The sequence below is a fragment of the Anomalospiza imberbis genome, chromosome 10 (assembly GCF_031753505.1).
Source record: "Anomalospiza imberbis isolate Cuckoo-Finch-1a 21T00152 chromosome 10, ASM3175350v1, whole genome shotgun sequence".
Taxonomy (NCBI): Eukaryota; Metazoa; Chordata; class Aves; order Passeriformes; family Viduidae; genus Anomalospiza; species Anomalospiza imberbis.
Genome location: NC_089690.1, coordinates 8,792,795 through 8,818,942, shown reverse-complemented (window position 1 = coordinate 8,818,942; position 26,148 = coordinate 8,792,795). Strand labels below are relative to the sequence as shown.

The following is a 26,148-nucleotide window of genomic DNA, read 5'->3' as shown; positions in this document are numbered from 1 at the left end:
TCTGTGGGAGCTGCCTGAGCCCCCCGCCCCGCTGGGGCGGTACCTGTGGAGTATCTGTGGGGTGCCCACACCATGGCACCCCCTCCTCCATCCTGCCAGGTCTTGAATAAAATCAGTTGTGCGACCGCTGCACCGGGCACCTCTTCTTGCAGGTGGGGGGGCACCTCCTCCCCAGGGGAGCGGGGGGTGGCAGCCCAGCGGTGGCAGGGATACATCCCCCTCCGCGGCCCCACAGGGTGACGGAGGCCTCGTCCCTTATCTCGCATTCCTGCGGACAGGGTGCCTAATTATGGGCATCTGGCGGTGGTGGCTGGCGGGCGGCTGGACCCTCCCCACGGCAGGGCCCTGGGGGGCGCGGGCAGCAGGCGCCATGGCATCGCTCAGCTCGGCCTCCGCGTACCGTGCCGAGCTCCTCGGTGCCTACGGGCAGGGGCACAGCGAACCCCGCTTCGAGGGCGACCGGCGGCATGGACCCTTTGGGGCACGGGGACAGGAGGCGTTCGGGTACCCAGGTACCGGGTGTGGTGGGTGGGGGGCCCCTGCTACCCTGGGGGAGCCCTGCTGCCTTGGGGATGGTCCCCCAAGGGTTATCCAGCTGACCTGTGCCTGGGGACAGCGTGGGACTCTCCCCCCAGCACAGGCTGGGAGGGCTCAGACTTCCAGCTCTTACTCCCCAGGTGCTTTTGTGCTCCTGCTGTAAATCCCCAATAATCCCAGCATCCTTGCTGTCCCCAGGACCACCATGCTGCCTCCTCCCCCTCCCCAGACCCTTTTGATTCTCCTTTTGTCCCCAGAATCCCCCATAGTTTGTCCTCCCCAACCCAGACCATCATGGTATGTCCTCAGCTCCCCTGTGACCCACACCCTTTGATGTCACCTGCTAGGCCCCCACTTTTTTGTACATCCCCAGTAACTCTAGTGTCCTCCTCCCCCTAGCCCACTCCCCCCTGACCTTCGTGGTCATCCCCAGTGTCTTCACCCTCCTGTGCCATTCCCCTGCTGTCCTCAGGTTGTCCAGTGGAACAACTGGAATCTCCCAGTGCCCTCAGGTGCCTCGAGACCACCCACTATCCCTCCAGGCCCCCAGTACTCCTATACCCCTGGAACCCCCATTTTCCCCTGCAATTATCCAGCACCTTCAATATCCCCAAACTTCCACTGACACCTGCTACCCCCAGCCCTCCCTCCCCCAGTGTCACCAGACTCTCCCAGACCCCCCAGTGCCCCAGCCCTGGGTACTGTGGCCCCATGCTCAGCAGCTCTCCAATGCCCACAGAGCCCCCAGGTGCCATGTACCCCTGCAGCCTGGGCACGTGGGTGCGTGCCCAGGGTGACACCTACCAAGTGGTGGCCGACGTCAGCCAGTTTGAGCCCCCTGACATTGTGGTGACCACTTCCAACTGCCATGTCGCCATCCAGGCAGAAAAGGTGAGGCACCCGAGGGGGCAGCATCCCCTCTGGCCATGGCACAGTGGGGGTCCTGTCCCATGACACCCCCTCCTGTGGGTGGCAGGGACGGGGTGGTAACTGGGAATAGCCCTTGCTAGCACTGGGGTAAATGGGAGCTGTGCCTAGGGAGGGACAACAGGTAACTCCTGCTCTACTGCACCTGTCCTGTACTGGTGTAACGGGGAACTGTCCTCACTGAGAATGGACAACCGGGAACTCCTGCTCCATTGCCTTCTCTGCTGGAGGTGGCAAGTGGGAACAGTCCCTGCTGGCACTGGAGTAGCTGGAATTTACCCCACAAGCCCAGACTTGGGCAGCAGAGGCCTGCTTCCTGCTGGCAATGGGCTACCTGGGAATTGCCCTGGAGTCACTGGGATCTTTCCTGTTGAACTCCCTGTCAGAGTCAGGGTGTCTGCGACTGCCCATTAGAAGCACTGGGGTAACTGGGAATGTGCTGTGGAACCCACCACGGCACACTGCATTCCACTGCACCGGTGCTGCCTCCCCGCAGGTGGCTGAGGATGGCACTGTCTGTGACACCTTCACCCACAAGTGCCAGCTGCCCGAAGACACGGACCCGCTGTCGGTGAGCTGCACCCTCACCGAGACTGGCACGCTGGTCATCACCGTCCGGCGCCGCGCCAGTGCCGGCCCTGGGCAGCCCCCGCAGCTGCTGTACCGCAGCGAGGCCATGCTGTGAGCGGCTCTGCGTGACAAAAGGCTCCTTGCCCAGAGCGATGCCAACCCCAGCACTGTGGTGAAGCTCAGCCGGTGCCCACTGGCTGTGGCCCTCTCCACCTCCAGCCTCATAGTGCTTCAGCTCTGTTTATAAAGTCCTTTTATTAAATTAATATAAAAATCTCTGTATTTACATGGGGAGAGGTGCACGGCAGAGAGGCAGCAGAACCCCCTATTCCCAGCCATGAGGTGCTGAGCACAGGGGGCAATGCCCACCCATGTCCCCGTGGACACCCCAACCTGATGCCCCTCTCCACCCCGTGCCACCCTGAGAAGGGACATTGTGGTGCTCATGGAGGGTGTGAGGGCAGTGGCCATTCTGGGGGGCACCGAGGGCTGGGGGGGTACAGAGGTAGCAAAGTGGGAAGCCCCAAGAGCTGGCAGGTAGTTGGGGAGCAGGGGCTGGCTGGGGCTCATTTGGCTGTTCCCCAGCCCAGGGAGGGAGCAGAGGCACTGGACTGAGATTGCCCACTCCTGTGCTGAGCCTGGCATCAGTGAGTTCAGGGTGGGCCCACCCCAGCACCTGCCAGGGGGCCCTTGTGGCCTCCAGGGACACAGAGGGGTGGATCTCAAGGGTCTCGCTGACCCTTGGTGGTGTCATCATTGTCGTCGCCCCCAGGACCAGCCTCGCGGGGCATGTGGTGGTGCTGGTGGCGATCCCAGAGCTGGTGCAGGGCGGTGGTGTCGGCCTCGGTGGTGCTGGCGGTGCTGTCGCGGAAGCTGGCGAGCGGCGGGCGCACCTTCACCCCCTTGCCCGTCAGTGAGCCCTCGATGGCCTTGCGCAGCTGCGGGCACCCCAAACCCATGGGCAAAGAGCTCCAGGTGCTGCTCTGTGCCCCTCCAGCCTCCCTGTCCCCTGCTCACCTCCTTGAGGGACACCATGCCCACCAGCCGCCCAATGCTGGTGACGAATGCATGGTCCAGGCCCAGCAGAGAGAAGATGGTGTGGGTCTGCAGGAAGAGGGGGCTGAGTTGAGGGTCTGGGGGTTGTGGGTTGGGCTCTGGGGTGGGGTGTGGGCTCACCTTGTGCAGCGAGGTGTGCTCCACCAGCTGGAAAGGCGCGGGGTCAATCTTGGCACTGCTGAAGTCCACTGGTTGGTCCAGCTGCTGTTCTTCCCACTCCAGGATCTAGGGAGGCGCCATTGGGCAGGGTAAAGGGTACGGCCTGCCCACAAGTGCCAGCAAGGGCCCTCCCATCCTCCTTACACCCAGTCTTATGGAGAAGTCTGGGTTATCCACCCCCTACCTCCCCATGCCCACCTCATGCTCTGGTATCCCTTTGGGATGTCTGGGATCCCTCTCGCAGGAGGGTCCTGCCTATCTCTGCCCAACCCCTCACCTCTGCTGGAGTCATCTTGTCACCCAGAATCATCTCCTCCTGCAAGAGAGGTGTGTTGGAGCAGCCCTGCGGGCGGCAGGCGGTTCGTCCGCACGCCGCTGCGGGCAGGGCACGGGCAGGGTGCAGCAGGGTACCGCGACGGCATAGGCAGCACACGCGGGAGGGCACAGGCAGGGCACAGGCAGGGTACAGGCAGGGTACAGGCAGGGTACAGGCAAGGTACAGGCAGGGTACAGGCAGGGTACAGGCAGGGCACGGCAGGGCACAGGCAGGGCACAGGCAAGGTACAGGCAGGGTACAGGCAGGGTACAGGCAGGGCACGGCAGGGCACAGGCAGGGCACAGGCAAGGTACAGGCAGGGCACAGGCAGGGCACAGGCAAGGTACAGGCAGGGCACAGGCAGGGTACAGGCAAGGTACAGGCAGGGCACGGCAGGGTACAGGCAGGGTACAGGCAGGGTACAGGCAGGGTACAGGCAGGGCACGGCAGGGCACAGGCAGGGTACAGGCAGGGTACAGGCAGGGTACAGGCAGGGTACAGGCAGCACACGGGCAGGTCCGCTAACATGATTGGTTGACAGCACATCGGTCACACCCTGATTGGCCACAGTTGGACAAATCAAGCTTGTGATTGGTGGAGAGAATGCAAGGTGTGCCATGATTGGCTGAGTAAAGTGGGGCAGATCCCGCGGTTGTGATGGCTGGGAGGCTCCACACCCCGATTCCTGGGAAGGTTTGGGATGGGGAGGATGCACACCAGGATTGGTTGGACGGAATCGTAACTGTCCAAGATGGACTGCACGCACATAGGCCCAACGTGATTGGCCAAGCAGAATCTTGCCAGGCCCCTGATTGGTTCAGAGAACTCCTGCCAGGCTCTGATTGGCTGGGAGGAGCTGTGCCCACGCTGTGATTGGCTGCAGCTTACCACAATGGAAATACGGACGCGTTTGACCTTGTGATAGGCTGTGCCCTGGGCCTGGCCCGTGGGAGAGACAGCAGTTAGGGGATGGGATGGGATGGGATGGGATGGGATGGGATGGGATGGCATGGGATGGGATGGGATGGGATGGCATGGGATGGGATGGCATGGCATGGCATGGCACGGCACGGGATGGCATGGCATGGCATTACATGACATGGCACGGGATGGCACGGGATAGCATGGCATGGCATGGCATGTGTGGAAATGGGATGGGGTGGGATGGGATAGCAAATGATGGAAAGGGATAAGAAGGGACAGGCAGGGTTGAACAGGAATGGAAAGGGATGTGACAAGAATGGGATGGGCCAGGCACAACTGGGCAGGGCCAGGCAGGGGCATTCAGGGATGGGAAGGGATGGGCAGGACCAGGCAGGGGCATTCAGGGATGGGAAGGGATGGGCAGGACCAGGCAGGGGCATTCAGGGATGGGAAGGGATGGGCAGGACCAGGCAGGGGCATTCAGGGATGGGAAGGGATGGGCAGGACCAGGCAACGCCATTCATGGATGGGAAGGGCTGCGGAGCGCCAGGCTCTCACCTCGGTGGGCTCTGTGGTGGCATTGGCACAGAAGAGGCTCTTGAGGGCGATGCCAGTGTGGTCAGTGCTGCCAGCTGCGGGAGGAGAGGTGGTGTCAGTGGCGGGGACACAGCGGGGCCAGAAGGCCACATGCAGACTCACCTGGGGGGCTGTCGGCTGGGCTGCTGGACACCCGCTTCAGTGCCGGCTTCAGGGGCTTGCGGAGTGCGGGGCGGGCAGGGGTGCCCGAGGAGGTCTCTGTGCTGATCTGTGGGGGGATGGGGGGGTAGGGTGACGGTGGTGGGGGCACTCTGACCAGGCATCTCCCAAGACGGTTGCAGCCCTCACCTGGAAGCGGATGCTGGAATCGGAGAGCCGGTGCCCATCCTCGGACAGCACCTTCTGCCGCAGTGTCAGGAGCCGGCGCTGGGGACTGAGCTGGTTGCTGAGCAGGGCCCCCACCTGCGTCCGCTCGATGGAGCCCAGCAGGATCATGGACTCTGCCAGACACAGCAAGGTGCCACGTTGCCTCCTGACGTTCCCTCTGCCACCCACCCATGGCACACTCCACGGCTGCTGTGGATGCTGGCAGAGTCCCTGCCTGTGTCTCACCAGCTGACTCCACCAGTGGCAGGTTCTTCATCTTGGTGCTGTGCAGAACCTGCTGCAGGTCCCGGTACCTGCAGTTGAGGGTGACGTAGCGGATATCCCGCACCATGATGTCCTCCACCCGCACATTGTATTTCCTGCCCAGGGACAAGAACAGTGGCCTCAGAGTAATGCCACCGCCTCCCCTTGTGCCTTGGTGAGGGGCTTGGGGTGGGGACAGGGGACACAAACTCACTCGTGGTGGCCCCAGCCCAGCTCAGGAAGGTAGGGAAGCTTCTTGATACGGATTATGCTGTCGTAGAGGGAGGGCTGGAGACTCTGGGCGACGGCATTGGCCAGGATGACAGCAATCATGACAGGCAGGATGTGTGAGATCTGCCCCGTCAGCTCGAAGACGATGACGGCCGTGGACACCGTGTGGGTGACAGCACCTGACAGTGCGGCCGCTCCTGTGACCACCGCCAGGAGATGGGGGGAGCTGTCAGGTATTGCCAACCAGGCTAGGTCCCCGCCCTGGGTTCCCCTCTCTAGGGCATCCACCACGTATGGAGCCCTTGGGACCACCTGGGGACATGCCCAGTGGTGGTATCACTCCCAGTTCCAGGGATCATCCCCACTGTGGGGCAGCATCTCCAAATGATGCCCACCATGGTGTTCCCATTCCAGTTCAATGCTTACCCACCACGGCGTAGCCCCCCGGCACGATGCGGTAGATGTTGCTGTCTGTGTGGATGCCATCGGGGAACCAGGCTGCCATGCTCTCCCCCACCAGGCGCCCAAAGGCTGCCCCTGCAGGGAGAGAGAGGCTGGGAATGGGCACAGGGCTCTCCCAGTACATGGTCCAGCCTCATGCCCTCTCCTCTGCCTGATGCTGCCAGGGAAGGGGACATCTGGAGGCACCCACAGCTGCCCAGTGTGGGTTGAGAGGTGGCTCCTTCCTCCCACTGTGCCCACACAGGGTGCAGGGTCTCACCAATGACGAAGACGGGCATGAAGGCTCCACAGGGCACTGGGATGGTAGTGGCCAAGGCTGACATCCAGAACTGTGGGGCAGACACCCATTAGTTGCCCTCCCTGACCCAGCCCTGCCTCCTGCCCCTGCTGTGACCCTCAGCTGGGTGCTGTGGAGCAGCACGTGGACACCGCACCCTGCAATGGGGCATGGGCTCCTCCCAGGGGCACCCTGCCAGCATCTCCCTGGTGGCACTTGGTGGCATCTGGCCAGCACCTCCCTGGTGGCACCTAGGAGCAAGCAGCCAGAACCTCCCTGGTGGCATATTGGTGGCTCCCAGCCAAGATCTCTTTGATGGTGTGCCAGCACCACCCAGCAAACACCTTGGTGGACTCTTGGAGCAGCCACCCAGTGCCTGCTGGTGTCACCTTTCTGGTAACAATCTGGCACCTCTCTGATGGCATCCAGAAAATCCTCTCCATAATGTCCTGGTGGTACCTTGGGGATGACACGGAAAGTAGGCACCCACCTTCATGAGGATGAAGACAACAAGTGTGACAAAGACGTTGGAGCGGGGATGGAGCCAGGCTTCCAGGATGCCCAAGTATTCAAACTCATCACTGATCCCCTGCTTGGCCCACGTCTGGTTGTCAAAGAGTGTCACCAGGGTGTCCTTCTGGGTGAGCTGGTGATGGGCAGGGGTCAGCTGGGGCTTGTGGTGGCCCTGGGGTGGGGACAGGTGTGCCACCCCACAGCGGGTACCTGGCCAGCCATGAACTGTCCAAAGCCGGGCGGGAAGGTCAGCGTGGAGATGATCAGCGTCACCAGGGCAGGGAAGAGCAGGCGCCTGGCAGGGCAGCATAGGGCAGGGGGTGATTTTGGTGCAGCCCCAGCTCCACCATCCTGCTGCAGGGGACTGCTGGGCACCTACTTCTTCATGAGGAAGCGGTTGATGGTCTTCTGGCGGCGCATGAACTGCACAATCTTGCGGTTGAGGTAGACGAAGAGTGCGCCCCCGAAGCCGCTGGCGATCCTGGGCAGAGCCAAGGGAAGAGGTGTCCTGGTGCCACCACCAGCGCCACCACTGCCACCCCTGGGGCCGTGGGATGGGTGCAGGGATGGCCGCACTCACCCGATGACGGCAAATGCAGGCAGCTCCTGCAGGTCGAAGGGGAAGTCGAGGCGGAAGCGGGTTTTGAACAGTGCCGTGATTGTCTCTGGGGGATGGTGGGGCTCAGTAGGGCTGGGCAGGGGACCCCTGTGCCCTCACCCTGCCTGAGGTACCTTCATCCTTGTTCCAGACAGCAAGGACACGGAAGATGAAGGCGCTGAAGGTGGCAGCGAAGAAGCCGCGCCAGTAGTTGCGGACAGCAAAGAAGGTGGAGGTGACCTCGATGCTGAAGAGGACGCCTGGCATTGGGGGGAAGTGCACAAGGGAGGTGGAGAAACCTAGGCAGGCCCCCGGTGCCTGGCATGCTTCCCACCCTGAGTCCACACTCGTGCACAGCCCACGAGGGTCTGGCGGCCCCATGGACACACTATGGGGCGGTTCAAGGGCTTCCCTGGCAAAGCACGTGGCCGGTCCCACCTGGGCACAGTGGACACAGCACAGTGGGCCAAGCACGAGTCTGCACGAGCGAGAGGGTAGCACAGGGATATGGGCAGCGACACGAAGGGTGGCACTGGGATGGAGTGGGGTACACACAGATGGACAGACAGGGCAGCAGGCAAAGGGCAAGGAAAGAGTCAGACACATCACCAACCTACGGGCAGGGCTCAGCGGGACTGGAGTGGGGAGCTCCCTGGAGCGCAAGGCGGCAAGGGAGAGGATAAGAGCAGATGTTACACATCTGGGAGGATGGTGCCCGCTCCTCCCTTCCTCCTCCCTGCTGAGCAGCACTGCCCTCTCCCATGCCACCTGTCCTGGGGGTCCTGCCTGCCTCTCCAGATGGACCCTGCTGCCTGGGTGGGAGGTGTGGGGACTGTGGGGAGGCCGGGGGGGACCCTACCTCCAATTGGGGCGGCGAAGCAGCAGCCAACACCAACAGCGCAGGCAGCTGCCAGCATTTCAATGTTTCTTGCCTCATTCTGTGAGGGAGACAGGAATGATTGGGGCACTGCCCCCACAACCATAGGTACTGCCAAACCTGATGGTGGGCACAGGTTGATCCTTCTGGGGCCAGCCTGCCTTGCTCACCTCGTAGAAGCCCCCAAAGAGGGAGAGGAAGCGGCTGAGCAGGGCTGCGCACATGCTGGCGATGTGGACAAAGGGACCCTGAGAGGACAACAGGGGACTGAGGACATTGCCCTCAGCCTCACTCCCTGGCCTCCTGCTCAGCCTGCCCCGGCACTGCCCTCACCTCCTTGCCCAGGGGCATACCACTGCCCAGGGCACACGTCAGTCCGATCACCTTGGCCACAAAGGTCTTGAGGGTGAGGTACTCCTTCAGCACGACGCCCCGCAGGATGGTCTTCATCTCGGGGATCCCTGAGCCTGGTGATGTGGGGACAGCTTTGACCAATAGCCATGAAGGGGGTACACTGCCCCATGGTTCTGGGGGCTAACCCTTGATGCTCTGCCACACCCCACTGCCACAGGGAGGTCCCAGAGACACCTCTTCCCTCAGTACAATTGGCAGGAACAGCCCCATGATTATGTAGGCACAGCTCAACCCACAACCCCACAGGAACCCCAATTTCACAGCCCCCAGGAAACCTTCTGAAGATCAGGTCTTAGCCCTAGGAAGACACCCAAGCCTGCAAGCCTCATAGACCAGGAGGAAATCCACCCCTTAACTCAGAGGAGACTCTCTAAAGACCTCTCTCTCATAGGCTTTAGAAGATCCCTATCCCCATAGCTCAGGATGGCATCCAAACCATAGTCCCTTAGGAGACCCTCTGAAGACCAGCCCATATGCCTGGAAAGACTCCCAGGACCACCAGGGAGACACCCAGGCACAGCCCCAGGGAGTGGACACCCTGTTTAAGGTGCAGGCAGCCCCTTGATGCCCTACCCACAGCCTGAGGGGCAAGGATCTGGGTGAAGCCAGCTGAGAAGGTGATGAGCACAGTGGGGTAGGTGACCCAGGCCATGTACTGCAGCAGCACGTTGGTGTCCAGGCCCCCGTACATCCACTTCTGAGCTGTGGGAACAGCCATTCAGGTGGGTGGTGGGTGGCAAGGCACATGGCATGGCCCTATGGCATGGCCACTCCCTGCCCTGCCATGGCCCCAGGAAACCACCCGTACCTGCTTACCTTGGAGGCACGTGGCGATAGCGAAATCCATGGCCCAGCTGACCAGTGCCATGACCAGTCCCAGCAGTATGAGGAAGACCCAGTCCTCGCCCACCTTGGAGATGAGGAACCGCTGGCACTGCAAGGCACAGACTGTGGACACAAGGGCGGGTTCAAGGCTGGATGCCCCAGGGATGGGCACACTGAGGTGGCAGAGCCAGGCTGGCAGCAGCAGAAATGCTCACAACCAGCAGCACCGACCCAGCACAGCTGGCCCTGTTTGGTGCAGGAGCACGGCTGTGTCCAGCTGTCACAGCCATCTGACTGCACAGTCACACACGGCACCACTGGGCATGCACCTCCCACCAGCACAGCCTCCCTGGCATGGCCCCAGATAGAGGGGCTGGGGGCCCCCAGTCCCTGCAGCGTGCCCGGCTATTTCGGGCCATTGTGTCCCTGCTGCCCGGCGGGCAGGTGGCATTGTCCTCGGCGCCGGTGTCCCATGACAGCCAGAGAAACTCTACACCTCCTGGTGGGGTGGGCAGCGGTGTCCAGGCTGTGCCGTCGTAGGGCTGTGCCCACCCGTGTCCGTACCACGGTGACCCTTACCACGACAGGGGGCACAGCGGCCCTGGGTGTACTCCAGCAGCTCGGAGGGGCGGCGGGGCCGGGCTGTGTCCCCCTCCTGCAGCCGCAGCCGCGCTGCCTCGTCCTTGGCGAAGGTGCCCAAGTCCTGCGTGTAACGCCCATACATCTGGGGGAGAAGGAGTAGGCAGGAGTGTCAGGGCGGCTGGTACCCCAACACTGGCACCCAAGGGGGAAAACTGAGTCAGGGCAGCAGTGGGCATACTGGCATGGCCTGCCAGGTGAGGGAACAGGCATAGCATCCCAAGGGAAAGGCGTGGAGGCACCTGTGGGAGTGCCCGACTGGCCTCCAGGGCGTGGGAAGGAGCCAGGCAGATAAGGTGAGTGTGGATCAATGCTGATTGTTTTGCCTGCATGCCCAAAGCAGGCAGTCGGTACCAGTCTCTGGCCCTGCCCAGGTGCCCCAGGCACTGGACTGGGGTGGAGGGTGGGGAAGGGCCTCCAGCGATGGGAGCATGGCCAGCTTGGCCAGGAAACTCTCTGAGGGCTGGTATTGGGGTTGTGCTGGAGCTCTGCAGGCACCACATTCCGACATTGCTAAGAGCAAGGCTGGGATACCGCCTCCAAATGCAGCCTTGGCAGGTCATATGTGACATGAGCTGGCTGGTCTCAGCTGGCAGCAGGGAGGCAAGAGGACAGTGAGGGACAGGATGTACCCCTAGTTCCAGGAGAGGGGGAGCACAACACCAAGGCCAGGGCGGTCCCTGGGCTGTGAAGAGGGGGGTCACATAGAGATCACCCCCCTTTCCTCGGGTGCCTCCTGCCTGGCTGTGGCACGTGGCCTGGCCCTGGCAGGGGGTGGCCCTGGCAGTGCCCCTCATGCTGGCCAGGAGCTCTTTGTGCCCGTCCTCCCCGCTGAGCCGGGGGCATTTGTCCCGCACTGGCGGGCACTGCCAAGGACTCGGTTGCTTGGTTTCCGCCTCACTTCCCCCCGCACGACCTGAATGCCAAGCGCCAGAGGTTGGCCCGGCACAAAGGGAGGCTTCAGGGCTGTGGGGACCCTGCCAGGCTCCCACGTCGGGACAACGTGAGCCCCATGCTGATGGCGTGCCCACCCGCCGTGCCGTGCCAGCGCAGCGCGTGGCTGCCCGGCTGGGGCGCAGCCGCCCTCCTCCCCGGCACGGCCCGTGCCCGTGCCCAGCAGAGGGGCAACGCCACGGGTGGGCACCGCGCTCGGCACGTGGGCAGCCCAGCCCCGGCTGCTGGCGGCAGTGCCCACCCCGCATGCCCGGGTCCCGTTCACAGCCCCCTGGCCTGCTGGCACATGACAACTCCCCGTGGGGATGGTGTGAAGGTGCACTTCTCACGGGGCAGCGCTCCTGCCCAGGTCCCTTTGGTAGAGAGCAGAAAGCAGTCAGAGCGGCGCCGAGTGGATTCTCTGCTGTCTAATACCCGGGTTGTGCCCAGCAGCGGGAGGGAGGGTGGGGATGTAGGCAGGGAGGGGAGGGTGAACTAAGTTCCACTGCTGATCCTGTCCTGGCATGGATTTTCCCCCAAACTCTTGCTCAGCACGGGCTTAGCAGCTCTTTGCCCTGTGGAAAAGAGCTGGGGGGAAAGGCACGACCACCTTGAGGGGCCAAATCCAGCATCGGCTGCCAGAGGAGGACCCCGGCCCCGCACGGGGTCTTGAATTCAAAGGCTCCCTTTGGAAAAAGCTTGTTTGCTCTGGAAGATGAAATGGGCCAGCACCCCAGGAGTGCTGTCACCCTGCCAAGCACTTGCCTGCCTGGCCCCACTGCTGACCCATGGCCAGCCCAAACCACGATGGAAGCAACCCCAGGCTGAGTGCCCCCCAAACCAGCTCTGTGTCTACTTCTTGGGGCTATGCCAGGGGCTGCCATACTGTCCCCCCAGGTGTTGGGGCACACTTTGGGATGACCAGTCCCAGGTGCTCCAGCCTGGTTGAGGGGGGTGGAATTTGCTCCCCCTCTGCCTCACTTTGGAGCCCATCCCACTTGTAACAGGGATGCAAGCAAAGGGGTCATGCCACCCTGCTGCCACCTGCCACCCCGTGCCATCCCATGCCACCCCTCTGCCCCATGCCACAGCCCCACAGGCAGGACATGGGACCCCCCATGAGTGCCCAGTGCTGAGCAGCCACAGCTACTGTGCCCACAGCCCTGGCATGGCTGTGAAGGCCAGTGGTGGGCTCTCTCCTTCCTCCTCCTCCTCCTCCTCCTCCGCTTGGGTTATTTTTCCACAAAGGCCTTTTGAAACACAAACAGCCCCGGGACTCCGGCCTCTGCCGTGAAGCAGCTGAACAATCACAGTGCCGGGCGGGCAGGGAGCGGGCACAGGGGGGGCTGGCGGGGCACTCGGGGACACAGGCACGGGCCAAGGCCACTGTGTTGGTCCTGAGCTCCTGCGCTGCAGGCACCGGCTGTGCCACAGCCCCTTGGGCTCTGCCAGCCCATGGTGCCTGCTGTGCCCGGGCGATGCTGCGCCTGGGGCGGGCACTGGCATCTGGTGCTGCTGTGTCCCCGTGCCAGCCTGTCCCACAGCACTGAGCTGGCTTGGCAGTGGTGCACACCTCCTCATGGCCAATGCCAGCCATCCTTCCCCTCCAAATTTCCCCTAGGGGAGATTTTTAAAGGCAAGGGGTTGGGGGGTCCTCTGGGCTGGCAGCGGGCAGGCAGAGGCCAGGGGTTGTGTGTCACGCTGCCCGTCTTAGCCAGGCTCTAATCACCCTGAGCAGCTCTGCAATGAACAAGGGCAGTTTGTCAAGCTTAATCCCCCCCACGGGGCTCGTTGCTCCCTGCCACGACACCCTGGCATGTGGAGGACACTGGGGCTGATGTGCACCCCAGCACCCTTGGCAAGCCAGGGGTTCCCACAGACACCTGCCCAGCATGGGGACCCCAGGGAGATCTTTAGGTCTGGGGCCCTAAGACCCATGGCATCCCAGGGCTGGTGAAATCTGGGGAGGGGAAAGGCACGTGGACATAGCTGGGCACAACCCTGCAGGCTGGTTGTGATGGCTTGGCTGTGGGCACAAGCAGCAAGAGCTGTCCCCAGGCTGTCCAGCTCAAACCAGCCCATGCCAGGTGCCAGCTGGATCCTGACTGTCCTGGCAGGTGCTGGCAAGAGCTGGTGGTGCCTCAGATGCAGTGGGGAGGGCTGGGCACTCCTCCTGCCCAGCACGTGCCCAGGCAGCTTCCAAAACGCAGGTGTGAGGCTATGGGACAGGATCCCGCACCCAGCCTCACCCATGAGCCCCAGGCGCTTCCACGAGCCTCACTGAGCCCAGAGGTCATGGGGATGGGCACCACGGAGCACTCAGGGCATGGGTGCTACCCTGCCCAAAGACAAGGAGGGCAAAGTCTGCTGGTGCCGAGCATGGCTACCCTGATGCCAGTCCAGCGTGCCTGTCCCCTCACGCGCTGCCTGCAGGCTCCTCCGCCCCGTGGTGCCCGGCTGGGATGGCCTCTCTGCTCACCCACCGTGACCAGGGCGCCCAGGGGGGCCATCCGGAGCTGGCAGCAGGGAGAGGCACCGCCACCACTCACCGCTGTTCCTGCCCCCGACTGCTCCCTGACTCAACCCTGCCGGGAAGGACCGTGGGGTCAACAAGGTCGTGGAGATGACGGCAGAGCCGGGGCTCCCATGGCCAGCTGGTGTCCTGCAGCCACCTGACAGCGGTGGCGCAGAGGCAGCTTGGGGTGAGCACTGAGGGGCACTGCCAGAAGAAGGGTTTGGGTGCTGGGAAAGGCAGTGACGAGGGTACATGGAGCAGCAGTGCCCTGACGCTGCCCCGTGCGCCCATGCTGGGTGGGTAAGGCTCAGCAGGGCCCGCCCCGAGCACAGCAGCCGGCTCAGGCTCTCTTGGGCAGCCGTGGGCACAACTCTGTGGCCACGCAGTCCCTGCTTCCCTGCACACCTCCCTGGCCCTGCCTGTCCGAACGCCTTTGCCAGGGCAAAGTACCGTCCGCCTTGGGCACCGTCCCAGGTGGAGGCCAGGGAAAAGAACCTTTGCCCGTGATGTTTCAGGGCCATGGGCAGTGGAGTGGCTGGGGAAACAGCGGGGAAGGAAGACACCCCAGGACAATGGGACATCCTGGTGCCAGTGGGGAGGCCTCTGAGGCAAAGGAGTTGTAAACATGGGGCTAAGGTTGCAGGCAGGGGAGATACCGTATCTTGGGGGCAGAGGGCTGGGGACACGCAGTGCTGGGGAGAGAGGCATGCCCGGCTGGCGCCTCTGGGAATCCCCGCAGGGTGGGCATCCCTTCCCAGTGAAGAGGGGTGTTGCCAGAGGGTGGTGAGGTCTGTGAAGTCCTGCCCTGGGGTGGGGGCTCAGCTAGGCTCCTCCACAGTCGGAGGGGGGGCTGGGAGTGACATCCCAAACAGGAGACAGCATCCCAAACAGGGCACCACAGAGGTCTGCTGCCCTGAGCAGGGCAGCGCCTCCAGACCCCCAAAACCCCCGGGTGTTCCATCGCACCCCGTCGCGTCCTGTGCCACACCGGTGCTCGGTGCCCGCCCGGTGCCCCCGGTACTCACCAGGGTCTGCTCATATTGCAGCGCCCGCTGCGCCTCGCTCTCGGAGGCCATGGTGCCGCCGCTGCCGCCGCTCCGCTCCGCTCCGCGCCGTCCCGGGGCCGGTGCCGCTGCCGGTGCCCGCGGCGGCCGCGGCTCCTCCCGGACCGCGCGGGGCGGGCCCGGGGCACTGCCCGGGGGAGGGATCGGCCGCGCTCCGCCTCCGCCGGCAGCGCCCGGCACCGGCAGCGCCCGGTACCGGCACCGGCGGCGCCGGGCACCCAGGGCCCGGCTGAGTCAAGAGGAGTCCGGCCGGAAACTCTGTCCTGTGGCGGGACCCCATCCACCGTGGCCTTTGCCCAGGACGGCACCCCTGGGCAACCAGTAGGTGCAGGTGAGAGTAAGAGCCGGCGTGGGTGACGTGAGCACGGGCCAGCTTTCCCCGGGACACCGTGCTCCCTCTTCCCACAGGTACAAGGGGCTGGCTTGGGGCTGGGCGCTGCTTCCCTGTGGGTTCCCCCTGGTCAGATGTGAGACAGCTGTGCTGGGGCTCTGCAGACGGTCACCTCCAGGCTCATGGCCATGCCTGGCTGGGGGACAAATCGGTGGGGGCAGAGTGCCTGAGGTCTGTCTTGTCATGAAGGGCGCGGGGGCATCTGTCAATGCCCAAGGAGGGCAGGGCACCTTGGCACTGTGGGGACTTCACCACGCAAAGCTGTCAGGGAGCTCATCCTTACCGTGATGCTGTTCAGCGTCCCGGGACTGTCAGCCCCCAGCGAGAGAGGTGGGCTCCACTCTTCCTTGCTGAACTCGCTGGGCAGTAGAGGCTCAGTCCTCTCCAGAGAGGCACACGGGTCGACCTTGGCACCGGCAATCCTTGGGGAAGGCGCTCCAGCATGGCAGGCTGGCTGCCGGGACCTCTGCCTCACCGCCACCACGGGCTCAGGGGCGACTGAGGCAGCTGGCAGGGCCACGCTCACCCTCCTCCCCAGGGCACAGGATGGCACTTTTATAGCAGGAACTGGGTGCAGGGAAAGCCAGAGCTGTGGCACTGCTGGGCTGATGCTGCGGGATCAGGAACGGGCTAGTTCTTACTGCCCAGATGCCACCCTCTGGTTTGATGCTAGCACCCTCAAGGGTAGGTGACAATGGCTGAGCTGGGGGCTGGGATATCTCCTGTGCCAGTCTGGGAGGGTTCATTGCCCGACATGAACCAGTTTGAGGCAGGGAGGTGACAGAATGGGTTGCCCGCTCATTGTATCCCCAGGCACGGAGCTCCCTCTTGCTCGTCAGCTCCTGGCACTGCCCCGTGGCAGCAGGGATGTTCATCCGGAGAGGAAGCCCTATGCCAGGACACATGCTCTGCCCGCTGCCACCAGTGTGCCTGGCTGTGGGCCACCAGCATAGTGCAAGGCCACCACAGGTGATGCCACCCTGCTGGCACAGGTGCCTGTGTGGCTGTGGGTGAAGGGCAGGATACCCAGCTTAACATGCAGTCCTCTGTCCCAGGCCAGTGTGCCCCAGTGCCATCCTTCTATTGCTCTACCAGTACTCCAGTCTAGCCTAGTGTCACCCTGGGTGCAGCCCCAGTATAGGCTAACACTGTCCCACTACAGTGTCATGGTTGTGGCACCATCCCTTACTGCTATCCCAGTAGAGCCCAGTGTTACTTTCCCTACAGCTCTGGCACTGTTCCGGTATAGCTTTGACTGTCCCAGTCATCCCAGTGTATACCAGCACAGTACAAATGGTCCCAGAGATCCCTCAGTCCTCCACGTTAGGGATCAAAGGGCAGGTGGCAGCATTGGGTCTCCCCATGGGCCCCCCACGGGGCCTTAGCCCAGTGCCAGCTGTACTGGGGTCACCGGGGTTGTGCTGCCCCAGAGCATGCACAGGGGTCTGCCCTGCACAGCCATGGGTGTCTGTGCCCAGCGCTGGGCATGTGGCTGGTTGTGGGTGCTGTAGGACAAGGGCCTCCATGGACGGCAGCTGGATTGGTGCCCCAGGCTGGGCTCTTTTTGCCACCATGGAGGTGTGGGGAACAGAGTCCTGCTGTCCCTGTACTAGCAGGCACCATCACCAAGCACTGTGTTGGCAGCCTCCACCGTGGGCAGAGGTTGGCATCGTGGCTCCAGCTCTGGGCACTGTACACTGCTCTGGTCTTCTCCAGTGCCACCCCACAGCCCATAGGGGTGTCCTCACCCTGGCATTGGCTTTCACACCCCATATCCCCAAATATACATCCCCAACCCCAGCAATGCCAAGGCCTGCAAGTTCCCCATGGGATGCAGGGGCACAGCCCTGTGCCTGCTGCTGCTAGGAAGAGACAGGAACCAGGTGGGCAATAGCTCTGTTTTTAATAAATACATCTTGACCTCCATCCGCTGGCACCATAAATTTTGTGAGAAACCCGGCCGAGACAGGGTGGGTGCAGTAAACAGGGGCCAGAAGGACTTTACACTATGTACAACATGGGCACGATGCCCGCCGGCCAGGGGGGCTTGGAATGGCAGGGCAGCAGGTGCCCCACCTCCACGAGCCTGGCCACTGCCCACTGGCACAAGTGGGTAGGGCAGTCCTGGCATTGCAGTCATGCTGAGATGGGGTGCCCAGGCTGGGGGCCAGGCCATGTGCACCCCACTGTGCTCCTCTGTGCCCCCTGCCCTGCACAGGCAGGGGCAATAAGTAGGGGGCCCCCCCATGCCACCCAGCTTCACTGTGTGCTTGCCCTGCTCTGGGCAGCAGTCACTGCTCAGTGGCTCCGTGACTCCACCTTGGCATCGTGGACCTTCTCCCGTGCATCTGAGGGGGCATCAAGGGCTGAGGGGGGGAAAAGTGGGGTTGATGGATGGGCACAGGGGGTGCCAGGAGGGCATTTGGGGTAGTTGTGCCAGCCCAGGCTCAGCACCAAGGAGAGTGGGAGGTGCAGGGACTGCCACAGAGTGTTTGGGCAGTGGTGCCCATGTGTGAGCACTGCACTCACCACGGCACTTGGCACAGCAGGGGTTGTCCCTCGTGGCAGGGCTAGCACAGGCGGATGGGGGGCACTCCTGGCGCTGGCAGTGTGTCTCCCCCGACTGGGGAGCAGAAAGAGGGGCTGAGCACCAGGGTGGGGGGACAGCAGCTCCTCAGGGTGCAGTGGGTGTCCGGGGTGCTGCTCTCCCACCCATTCCCAAAGCCCTGGGGACTGGCACAGTGGCACCTTCCCTTCCTCTGTTGCTGCCCTAGGCTGGCACACTCACCACACACCAGCACAGGATACACTTCATTTCTCCGAAGGGGGGCACGGACGGGTGCCAGCTCTCGTTGTTGAGGTACCAGCGACGCCCGAAGCGGCACGCCCGCGGGGCATCTGCCTGCATGGAGTCAGCCAGCTCCGGGACACTCTTCTCTGGGGCTGCAGGAAAGGGACTGGGAGGATGCCCGCCTGTGGCATTGCCAATGGGGGCACACAGGAGCTATGCAGGGAGAATGGAGGGCAGGAGAGGGGTGCAGGTACCTGGGCACTGCTTGCAGCAGTCGGAGGGGCTGGCGCGCACGGGGTTGGCGCAGGTGAGCCGTGGGCACTGCACCTTCTCGCAGTGCACTTCACCTGTGGTGCCCTGCAGGGGCACGGGAGGCACAGGGCAGTCAGCTCCCCATGCCCTGGTTTGAGCCTCAGCCACAGTGCCTGGGAACTGAGAGCACCCACAGGTGCCAGACCAGGTTTGGGGCAAGTCTGGAACCCACACCCACCTTGCAGGTACAAATGGCACATTTGATGAGGCCAAACGGGGGCACGACAGGGTGCCAGCGAGTGCCAGAGCCTCGCCATGTCTTGTCGCCGTCAAAGTAGCATCCTGGAAGAGGAAGAAGAAGAGGAAGTCACAGCCCTTGTGACTCAGCTTTTGCAGAGCTGACCCCTCAGCCCATGCCCACAAGGACTCACCCTCACTACTGTCCCGTGCCCTGTCCAGCTTCAGCTCTTCCTGCTCTGTCTTCTTCTCTACAAGGAAGAGGCAGGCCGTGAGGGGGTGCACACGGTGCCAGCAAAGTCTCTGAAAGGGACCTCCACCTTGTTTTCACAAGGAGCCCCCCTGGCCACCCCCCAGGTACCTTCACAGATGGGACAGCACAGCTCTTCGGGGTGCACCTGGTGGGTACAGTTGAGGGGCTGGCACAAGATGGGGTCGCAGATCACTGTGCGTTTCTGGAGACAGCAGAGATGGGGCTTAGAAAGGGGCATTACTGATGGGTTCTGCCCCTTCAGCACACCCCCCAGTTCACACCTGGCAGCTGCAGATAGAGCACTTCTTGTCATAGTCAGGTGCCCAACGGGTGCCATGTGCCCGGTGCTGACCCTCAAAGAAGCAGGAGTTGGGGTCCTTCTTCAGCTGCTCCAGGTCCCTGGTCTTGGTGCTCTCAGAGAGCTCAGCCTGCCCCAGGGACTCCCCTGGGGCCAGGCGGGTCCCTCCTGCATGGCACTGGTTGGGAATGTGCACCTGGAGGGGGCAATGAGCAGGAGGTCACTTCCCATGCCGATGCCTGGCTGCCTTCCATGGTCAGGCTGGTGAAGGAGCCACCCATGACCACAAAACACATCAGGCTGTACTGCTGGGACCTGATAACAGAGTGATCCTGTGCCCTTCCACCCTGCTCCAGGCAGTGCCACCCGGCCACAGGCAGCAGTGGGGGTGGGTAGGGGTGCCCTGCCCGATGAGACCTACCCGTCCCCGCATCTCCCCATTGGGGTGTGCTTTGGTGCTGACTTGCAGGAAAGCAGTGCCCTGGGCCAGGTGCTGCAGCAGATCGGCATCCAGGTCCTTCACCACCCCCTGAGCCTGTCGTGGCAAGAGGGACACCAGGGTGGGGATAAAGTCTGGCCCAGCCCCTGCTGTGTGGTGCTCTGACCCGCTGCCCACCTCACCTCAGTGCTGTAGAAGCCCTTGAGCAGGCGCTTGTGCTGGTGGGGGCGGGTGCCCATCTCCCCCAGCTCAGCCACCCCATGGATGTGGGCGCTGACAGTGCCATCGCTCGGGCGTCCCAGCCCTGCCACTGAGATCTCGTAGTGCAGGTGGCAGTGCTCATCCAGCGAGAGCCAGGCATGCCCCCCAGCGCCACTGTGCACTGGGGGGGACACCAGCTGCCCTGCCAGTGCCACGGGCATCTCTGCGCACAGACAGGGACCGTGGGAAGGTGTGGGTGGTGTGCGGGAGGGCTGCCCCACTGCCCCCCATTACCACCCCGCGTGTCCCTGGTACCTGTGTAGCGGGCGAGCAGTCCACTGTAGGGCAGGGAGATGATTTGGCCCCGCAGCTCACCCTCTGCCCAGTCTTTGGTGGCCACGTTGAGGAAGAGCTCATTTTGTAGAAGCATGTGGGCATCGCGGGCGCTGGGGCTCTGCCAGGCACCCCAGGCCTGCCACACATGGGAGACCATGCAGATTGGGACAGGGACTCACCCAAAGTCCCCATGCCATCCCTCCCAGCATCCACTCGTGCTCACCTGCCCATCCTTGTAGCTGGGTGTCATGTCAAACAGGATGTTCCTCTTGCTTTTCCGTCGGGGTTTGGTCTCCAGTGTGATGCCCGCCACCTCGCTGGCAGTGCCCACCACCTGCACCTGTGGGTGGGATGCCAAAGGACAGTGTCAGGGTGGCAGATACACCTGGGACCCTCGAGAGGGAAATGGGTGCCCACCACTCACCTGGTACTCCAGGGTGCCATTCTCATGCAGCGCCAGTTTGGCTGAGCCCACAGCTCCGGTCTTGGTCGGCAGCAAAGCGTCCGCTCCGCATAGCACACTCTGGATGGCTTCAGCCCGGGGAGAGAGGCACAAGGGTGGGTGAGATTGGCACGGGGGTGAGCACAGCAATCCCCCAACACCCCAGCGTGCCTGCCCTGTGCTCACTGTCACAGCTGCGGCGGGTGGTGATGGTGCCAGCCAGCTGGCGTGCGTGCCGGCCCTCCGTCTCAGCCACGATGCGGAGCTGCCCCTGCACCAGCCACTGCAGCTCTTGGGCAGACAGATCACTCAGCACCTCTGCAAAGTCGGGGTCCTGGCAGGGGTGTAGAGTGCCATGGATCAGCCCTGGTGCTCTGGGCACCGTGGCTGCCAGGGCATGTGGGGGGAAGAAAACGCTTTACCTCCACAGTGATGTTGGCGTGGACCTCCCGTAGCGTCTGGCCCTGGTGCAGGATGCGGACCCTCAGTGGCACCCACGGAGATTCTGGACATGGCAGAGGGGAGTGGACCCACTGGACCAGGCGTCTGCAACCACTGTCAAACCTACACCTCTGTGCCTACCACCTCCAAGCTCCTGGCACTTTCTTGCCAGTTGCCTGCCCCTGTGTGCCTGGGCCATCATCATTCCCTCCAGCATGCCCTAAATCCTTGCAAACCCACAATGCAAACCTATCCTTCTTGCACAGTGACCCTCACCCCCCATATGCTCTGCAGTACCCCCAGCCCCCCTGCATAGGAGCACACCATCCTCTCCCCACCAGGCGCACTCCAAATCACATAACACACTGTATGCACATCTCACCCTCCACCCCATGGCAGACACAGCCCCTATACCCACCCTGAGCCCCACACCCAACCCAGCCCCCCATCCTGACCCCACAGATGCTGACCCATGCATCCTGAGCTGCAGAAATGCCATGCACTCCTTCAGGTCTACGCAGCCCCCTCTGGGCAGTGCCTCCCTCCCCTTCCCTTCCCTGCCTGCCCTCACCTCTTGCTCCAGGCTCCAGCAGTCCCCGGGCCATGAGGATGAAGTGCAGGTTGTTCTCTGTGTCGCTCAGTGTCAGCATGGCCATGCCCCCAGCACCCAAGTGCAAGGGGTTTGACGAGGTCAGGATGGCACCGAATGTCTCTGTGCAGGGACAGGGACATGAGGGACATTCTGGTGGGCACCCACTGGGTGTGCATACGGGAGCTGGACTCACCTGCAAAGAGTGCCCGGTGCTTGAGGATGTGCCCATGGACCTCTCCGGAGGGCTGTGCCCGAGTGATGAGGGACACACGGAGTTGTTCCCCCCGCAGCAGCTGGACGTTGGCTTTGGACACCGTCCTCCACATTCCACAGAGCTGTGGGTGATGAACGGAATGGCTGGGTGGTGGCTGGGGGGCACCACATGCCTGGCAGGGGTTGGAAGGGGCACCGTGCCCCCTGCCCTCCCAGCCCCTCTCACCATGCCATCCTCGGGGGCAGCGCTCTTCTGCACGGGGTGTTCAAACAGCACGGTACCCTCGGGGTCACTGAAACGCACCCGGCTCGGCCGCCCCAGCCTGCGAGCATGCGAGGGGTGAGCAAGGACCGCGTACCTGCCCTTCCCCTCCCCCTCACTCAGCATCAGGCGCAGGGGTGTGTCGCACAGGGCATACAGGGGTCACCGGGGGTTTGGGATGGGCAGGAGAAGGAAGATGTTCTCCTGGTGTGCCAAGTGCTAGGCTCTACCCGCCCATTCCAGGACTAGCCCAGCACTGCTGTCCTGCCAAATGCCAGCTTGGCATGGATTCTCTGGGCTCCCCTATCCTGGAGCGGTGTCTAACTGGCACAAAGCTGGATGAGGGTCTCTGTCGGAAAAGGCACCATGGCAGGACCCGCGGGGAGCTGTGTTCAGGCTGTAAATAAGGAGCATTTTCGGCTCTGCTTGGCTCCCCCTGTCAGGACTGGAAATTAGTCACCACTTTACTATGCAAAGGGGCCTGGAAGCGAGGAAGAGCAGAAGAAACTGGAGCGGGAAGGAGGGAGGGAGAGGAGAGGCTCTGCTGCTGGCGGGCATCCGGGCAGGGCATGGCAAGCATGGGAAACCCTGGCAGCAGTGCCAAGGCACTGCCCTCCAGCAGAGCCTGCAGGGTGGCACAGCAGTTCTGCCAGCTGCACCCACGGGAGCCCTGGAACTGTTCCCATTTGTTTCCAGTCCAGATCTGGAGGCAAATGGGTGAGGCTGGGCCGACACTGTGGGTGTGCCGAAATTCTGGCTGCTGACCTAGGCTGGAGCCCAGCACACTGCCCCCCCTTCTCCAAATCTCTCACTCTGTGAGAGAGTTCCCCCCTTCTCCAAAGCGGTGGCACCATGGGGGGATATCAGAAAGGAAACTGAGGCACAAGCACTGTTGCATCCCCCCGCTTTTCCAGAGAGCTGCCTGCTGTGCCAGGCTGAACAGGGGACAGGGGGCAGGACTCACCGCTCGTAGCTGATGGAGAAGAGCAGGGAGGAGCGCAGCAGGGTGAAGCGAGCCTTGGCCACGGCGCTGGATGTGGGGTGCCATGGCTCTGGGCCACTCGTCAGCAAGGCCACAAACTCTGGGGAGGAGATGCTGCTGCTGAGGGGGTGCATGGGGGGTGCCCCACACTGCTGCTGTCTGGGTGGGTGGCTCACCTGTGCGGGCATCATCGCGAGCCAGACTCTCAGAGCTGAGGTAGGAGCGGTCATTGTAGGGCTTGTCCAAGTCATCCTCCTTGTCCTGGAAGTACTCGAAGGTGTCAAAGCGGAGTGCAGGGCTCTTCTCTGGGGGGCCTGGCAAGGTTGGCATGGGGTGGACACAGGAGGAGATCATCAATCATCACACCAGGCTGCTTGTGCCCAAGAGCTTGGGGTAGGGGACAATAATAAATCACACCTTTTGAGATATACCAAGATGTGCCCTGTGAATCACTATAGGGCTCTCAGATGGGGCATGCTGTGCACAGGCACACGGTCAGGCAGGGCATTTAGCCCTGTGTGCCTTCCCTGCACTCCTTTCAGGCTGTTCCCATCAGGGCTTTCCCCTGCCCATCACAGCATGGGCACTGGTGACTTTCATAACAAATTGACCAGCCCTTTTCAGGGGGGTGTGCAATGCCCCCTTTCCCAGGCCGGCAGGGGATCCTGGGGGACTGGTGGGGGCTCCCTGCAGAGAAGCACCCATTCTCCTCACCTTTGGGGCAGGTGTGACAGCAGTGTCCAGGCAGCAACGTGGCCCGGGGACAGGTAGGCACCGGGCAGTCCTGCTTCATATTCTTGCAGTTCACTTTCCCCACAGGCTTCCCCCGGTGGTTCCTCTGCTGTGGGGGGCCAAGAAGACCCCAGGAAAACCGTGCCAAGGTGTGCCAGGCCATTTCTAGGTGTGCCAAGTCATGACCTCCCAGCACAGCATGGCTTCCCCCATATTTTTCCATCTGGAGCCCTGGACACCTTGCACAGTCCCCAGATGCCTGTATGGCAGCCAAGCCAGGGCCCCCTCCCCACAGCCTCCTGAGCAGCTGTGCATGGCCCCGCCAGCCCCACAGCCCCAGCCTCGGGGAGCTGCTCGGAGGGAGGGAGGAAGGGGCCCAGAGGCCATCCCCCAGGAGGGGGAGGAAGAATGAAGCCTGATCCTTTAAACCCCCCTTCTCCTCCCCCTGCCGCGGGGGAGGACATCCAGGTGTCCGGCTGGCTGAAGGGATCCCGCTTCCCTCTTCCATGGGAATGAGAGGAGTGTATTGAACAGAAGGGTCGAACTCCCTCTTTGCCAGCCCCCTCCCCAGCAGACCCAGGTCCTGGGGGGGTCTCCCAGGGAAAGGGGTGTGTGGGGGCACTCACCGGCTCACAGTGACAGATAACGCAGCGCATCACCCCGAAGGGCTCCCCCAGGTCCGGGTGCCACGTCTCCTCCAGAGCATAGAAGTGCCCCCCGAAGGCGCAGCCTGCGGAGACCCCACCACCGCCGTCCCCAGTCACCTCCGGGCCGCGGGCACCCCCCTGCCGCAGCCCCGGACCGGCCGGCACCGCCCCGCCGCCCGCTGCGCTCCCGGTGCCGGTCCCAGTGCCGGTCCCGGCCAGCCGGGGGGCCCGGGGCGGAACGCGGGGTGCCAGAGAAGGGGGGTGCAGGCATGCGATGCACGGACGGGGGTGCGGGTGGCAGGGAGGGGGTGCCCGACGCGGAATGCGTGACGGGGGGTGCGGCAGCGGCTTGTACAGGACCGGGGGTGCGCGGAGCGGGGGAAGGAAGGGTGTAGGGCAGGGGGCTCCTACCTGCCGCCCCGCCGGGGGGCAGCGGGTCCGTGTCGGGCCGGATGGGCAGGGCGAGCTTGGGGCGGGCGGCGCGGCCGGGCAGGGGCCGGAGCGGGAGCAGGGCGAGCAGCAACAGCGCAGCGGCGCGCATGGTGCCGGCCGGCCGGGGCGGGCGGACCGGGACCGGAGGCGGCGGCGGGGAGGGGGGGCCGGGCGCTGCCGGGCGCTGCCGCCGCCTCTGCCCGGCTGCCGGCTCCGGCTCCGCTTTATAGGCGGCGGCATGGGCAAGCGGGAGCTGCGAGCCCTGTGCAAACAAAGGCCCCGCTAATGAGGCGCAGGCAGCGGCCGGCCGGGGGGGGATGCGCCCCCCGCCGCGCTCCGACCCCCCCACATATCCCCGGGCCCCAGCCCAGCCGCCCCCGCCTGGCATGGGACGTCCTGTCCTGTCCCGTCCTGCGGCACCCGGGACACGCGGCTGCCCCGCCAGGCAGGGGTACCCCCGCACTCGGGATGTCCTGGGGACCACCCCCCATTCATTGCTCGCCTTCTCCCCGGGCATGCGGTTCCCCCGAGTGCAGAGCATCCTTACTCACATGCCAGCCCCAGGGCATGGGGAATCCTGAGGGATGGAGGTTGGAACTAGATGATGTTTATGGTCCTTCGCAGCCCAGACCAGTCTGTTATACGATTCTATGATATAACCCTCCCTCAGAGCATCGGGCACCCTTAGGTTTTGGGCATCCTGGGGATATCCCCTCCCAATTCACACAGCACCCTCTGGGATATAAGGCACTGTGGAGACATGACCACCACCATCCACACCCCTTCCACAGAACTTGGGGTGTTCCTGAGCACTGGACATCCCAGGTATGCCCCCATTCACGTCCTCCTCTTCAAGGGTATGAGCCCCACAGGAGTCTCCTCATCCAGATAAGCCCCCTCGGGAATAAGGCATTTGCAGGGCACACGCATTCAAATGCCGCTCCCCTCAATCTGTGCACTCTTCCCGGCATGGGGCATCTCCTGGGCACAGAGCATCCTGGAGTCCCCACATCCACACAGTCCACCTTCAGTCAAGAGCTCTTCCAGGGCTCATTGCCACCCCCTCCTCAGGCATGAGACATCCTGGGGACTACTCCATCCACTCAGTCCACTCCCAAACCCCCTGGCACCCCAAGACAAAGGGCACTGCAAGGCACTGTCCATCTGCTGTTCCCCTGCAGCCAGCACTTCCTCCATCCACTC

At 63.3% G+C, this 26,148-nt stretch overlaps 3 protein-coding genes across 5 annotated transcripts; 1 reads left to right on the top strand and 2 right to left on the bottom strand.

Annotated features, from left to right (window-relative positions):
• Nucleotides 1-312: 312 nt before the first annotated feature.
• On the top strand, nt 313-2,316 carry LOC137479832 (heat shock protein beta-7-like). Its single transcript, XM_068200449.1, has 3 exons — nt 313-512; nt 1,277-1,428; nt 1,961-2,316. The coding sequence occupies exons 1-3, from the start codon at nt 371-373 to the stop codon at nt 2,147-2,149; spliced, it is 483 nt and encodes a 160-aa protein (XP_068056550.1). The 5' UTR covers nt 313-370; the 3' UTR covers nt 2,150-2,316.
• Nucleotides 2,271-15,197, bottom strand: CLCN2 (chloride voltage-gated channel 2). Of its 2 annotated transcripts, XM_068200446.1 has the most exons (24): nt 14,966-15,197; nt 10,433-10,577; nt 9,845-9,976; nt 9,602-9,730; nt 8,948-9,081; nt 8,785-8,862; nt 8,597-8,675; nt 7,872-7,997; nt 7,720-7,804; nt 7,519-7,620; nt 7,350-7,434; nt 7,117-7,272; nt 6,609-6,678; nt 6,314-6,424; nt 5,871-6,084; nt 5,639-5,772; nt 5,375-5,526; nt 5,189-5,294; nt 5,048-5,121; nt 4,454-4,504; nt 3,527-3,565; nt 3,211-3,315; nt 3,052-3,138; nt 2,271-2,972 (listed from the first exon to the last, which is right to left on the bottom strand). In XM_068200446.1, the coding sequence occupies exons 1-24, from the start codon at nt 15,014-15,016 to the stop codon at nt 2,757-2,759; spliced, it is 2,661 nt and encodes an 886-aa protein (XP_068056547.1). In that variant the 5' UTR covers nt 15,017-15,197; the 3' UTR covers nt 2,271-2,756. The 2 variants fall into 2 exon arrangements, with proteins under 2 accessions (XP_068056547.1, XP_068056548.1); XM_068200447.1 differs by lacking the exon at nt 4,454-4,504.
• Nucleotides 15,198-17,275: 2,078 nt separating this feature from the next.
• CHRD (chordin) lies at nt 17,276-25,415 on the bottom strand. Of its 2 annotated transcripts, none has more exons than XM_068200432.1 (23): nt 24,925-25,415; nt 24,493-24,596; nt 23,849-23,975; nt 23,311-23,448; nt 23,117-23,234; nt 22,117-22,213; nt 21,871-22,012; nt 21,657-21,797; nt 21,067-21,149; nt 20,831-20,978; nt 20,627-20,733; nt 20,426-20,542; nt 20,182-20,338; nt 19,848-20,089; nt 19,648-19,761; nt 19,210-19,422; nt 19,037-19,130; nt 18,870-18,926; nt 18,677-18,780; nt 18,441-18,543; nt 18,184-18,338; nt 17,925-18,018; nt 17,276-17,761 (listed from the first exon to the last, which is right to left on the bottom strand). In XM_068200432.1, exons 1-23 carry the CDS (start codon nt 25,331-25,333, stop codon nt 17,694-17,696), a joined length of 3,132 nt encoding a protein of 1,043 aa, XP_068056533.1. In that variant the 5' UTR covers nt 25,334-25,415; the 3' UTR covers nt 17,276-17,693. The 2 variants fall into 2 exon arrangements, with proteins under 2 accessions (XP_068056533.1, XP_068056534.1); XM_068200433.1 differs by having other exon boundaries at nt 23,849-23,972; nt 24,925-25,414.
• Between the last annotated feature and the right edge of the window lie 733 nt (nt 25,416-26,148).

Excerpts from the sequence above, each read along its gene's own strand:
- LOC137479832 (XM_068200449.1), top strand. The coding sequence starts at position 371 with ATGGCATCGCTCAGCTCGGCCTCCGCGTACCGTGCCGAGCTCCTCGGT. Across the intron at positions 513-1,276 it reads GGAGGCGTTCGGGTACCCAG|AGCCCCCAGGTGCCATGTAC; the intron begins GTACCGGGTGTG and ends CAATGCCCACAG. Across the intron at positions 1,429-1,960 it reads TCGCCATCCAGGCAGAAAAG|GTGGCTGAGGATGGCACTGT; the intron begins GTGAGGCACCCG and ends GCCTCCCCGCAG.
- CLCN2 (XM_068200446.1), bottom strand. The coding sequence starts at position 15,016 with ATGGCCTCCGAGAGCGAGGCGCAGCGGGCGCTGCAATATGAGCAGACC. Across the intron at positions 6,679-7,116 it reads TTGTCTTCATCCTCATGAAG|TTCTGGATGTCAGCCTTGGC; the intron begins GTGGGTGCCTAC and ends TCTGCCCCACAG. Across the intron at positions 5,773-5,870 it reads CTGGGCTGGGGCCACCACGA|GAAATACAATGTGCGGGTGG; the intron begins GTGAGTTTGTGT and ends GTCCCTGGGCAG.
- CHRD (XM_068200432.1), bottom strand. The coding sequence starts at position 25,333 with ATGCCAGGCGGGGGCGGCTGGGCTGGGGCCCGGGGATATGTGGGGGGG. Across the intron at positions 22,214-23,116 it reads TTCTCCATCAGCTACGAGCG|GCTGGGGCGGCCGAGCCGGG; the intron begins GTGAGTCCTGCC and ends GCATGCTCGCAG. Across the intron at positions 19,762-19,847 it reads AGGGCTTCTACAGCACTGAG|GCTCAGGGGGTGGTGAAGGA; the intron begins GTGAGGTGGGCA and ends TTGCCACGACAG.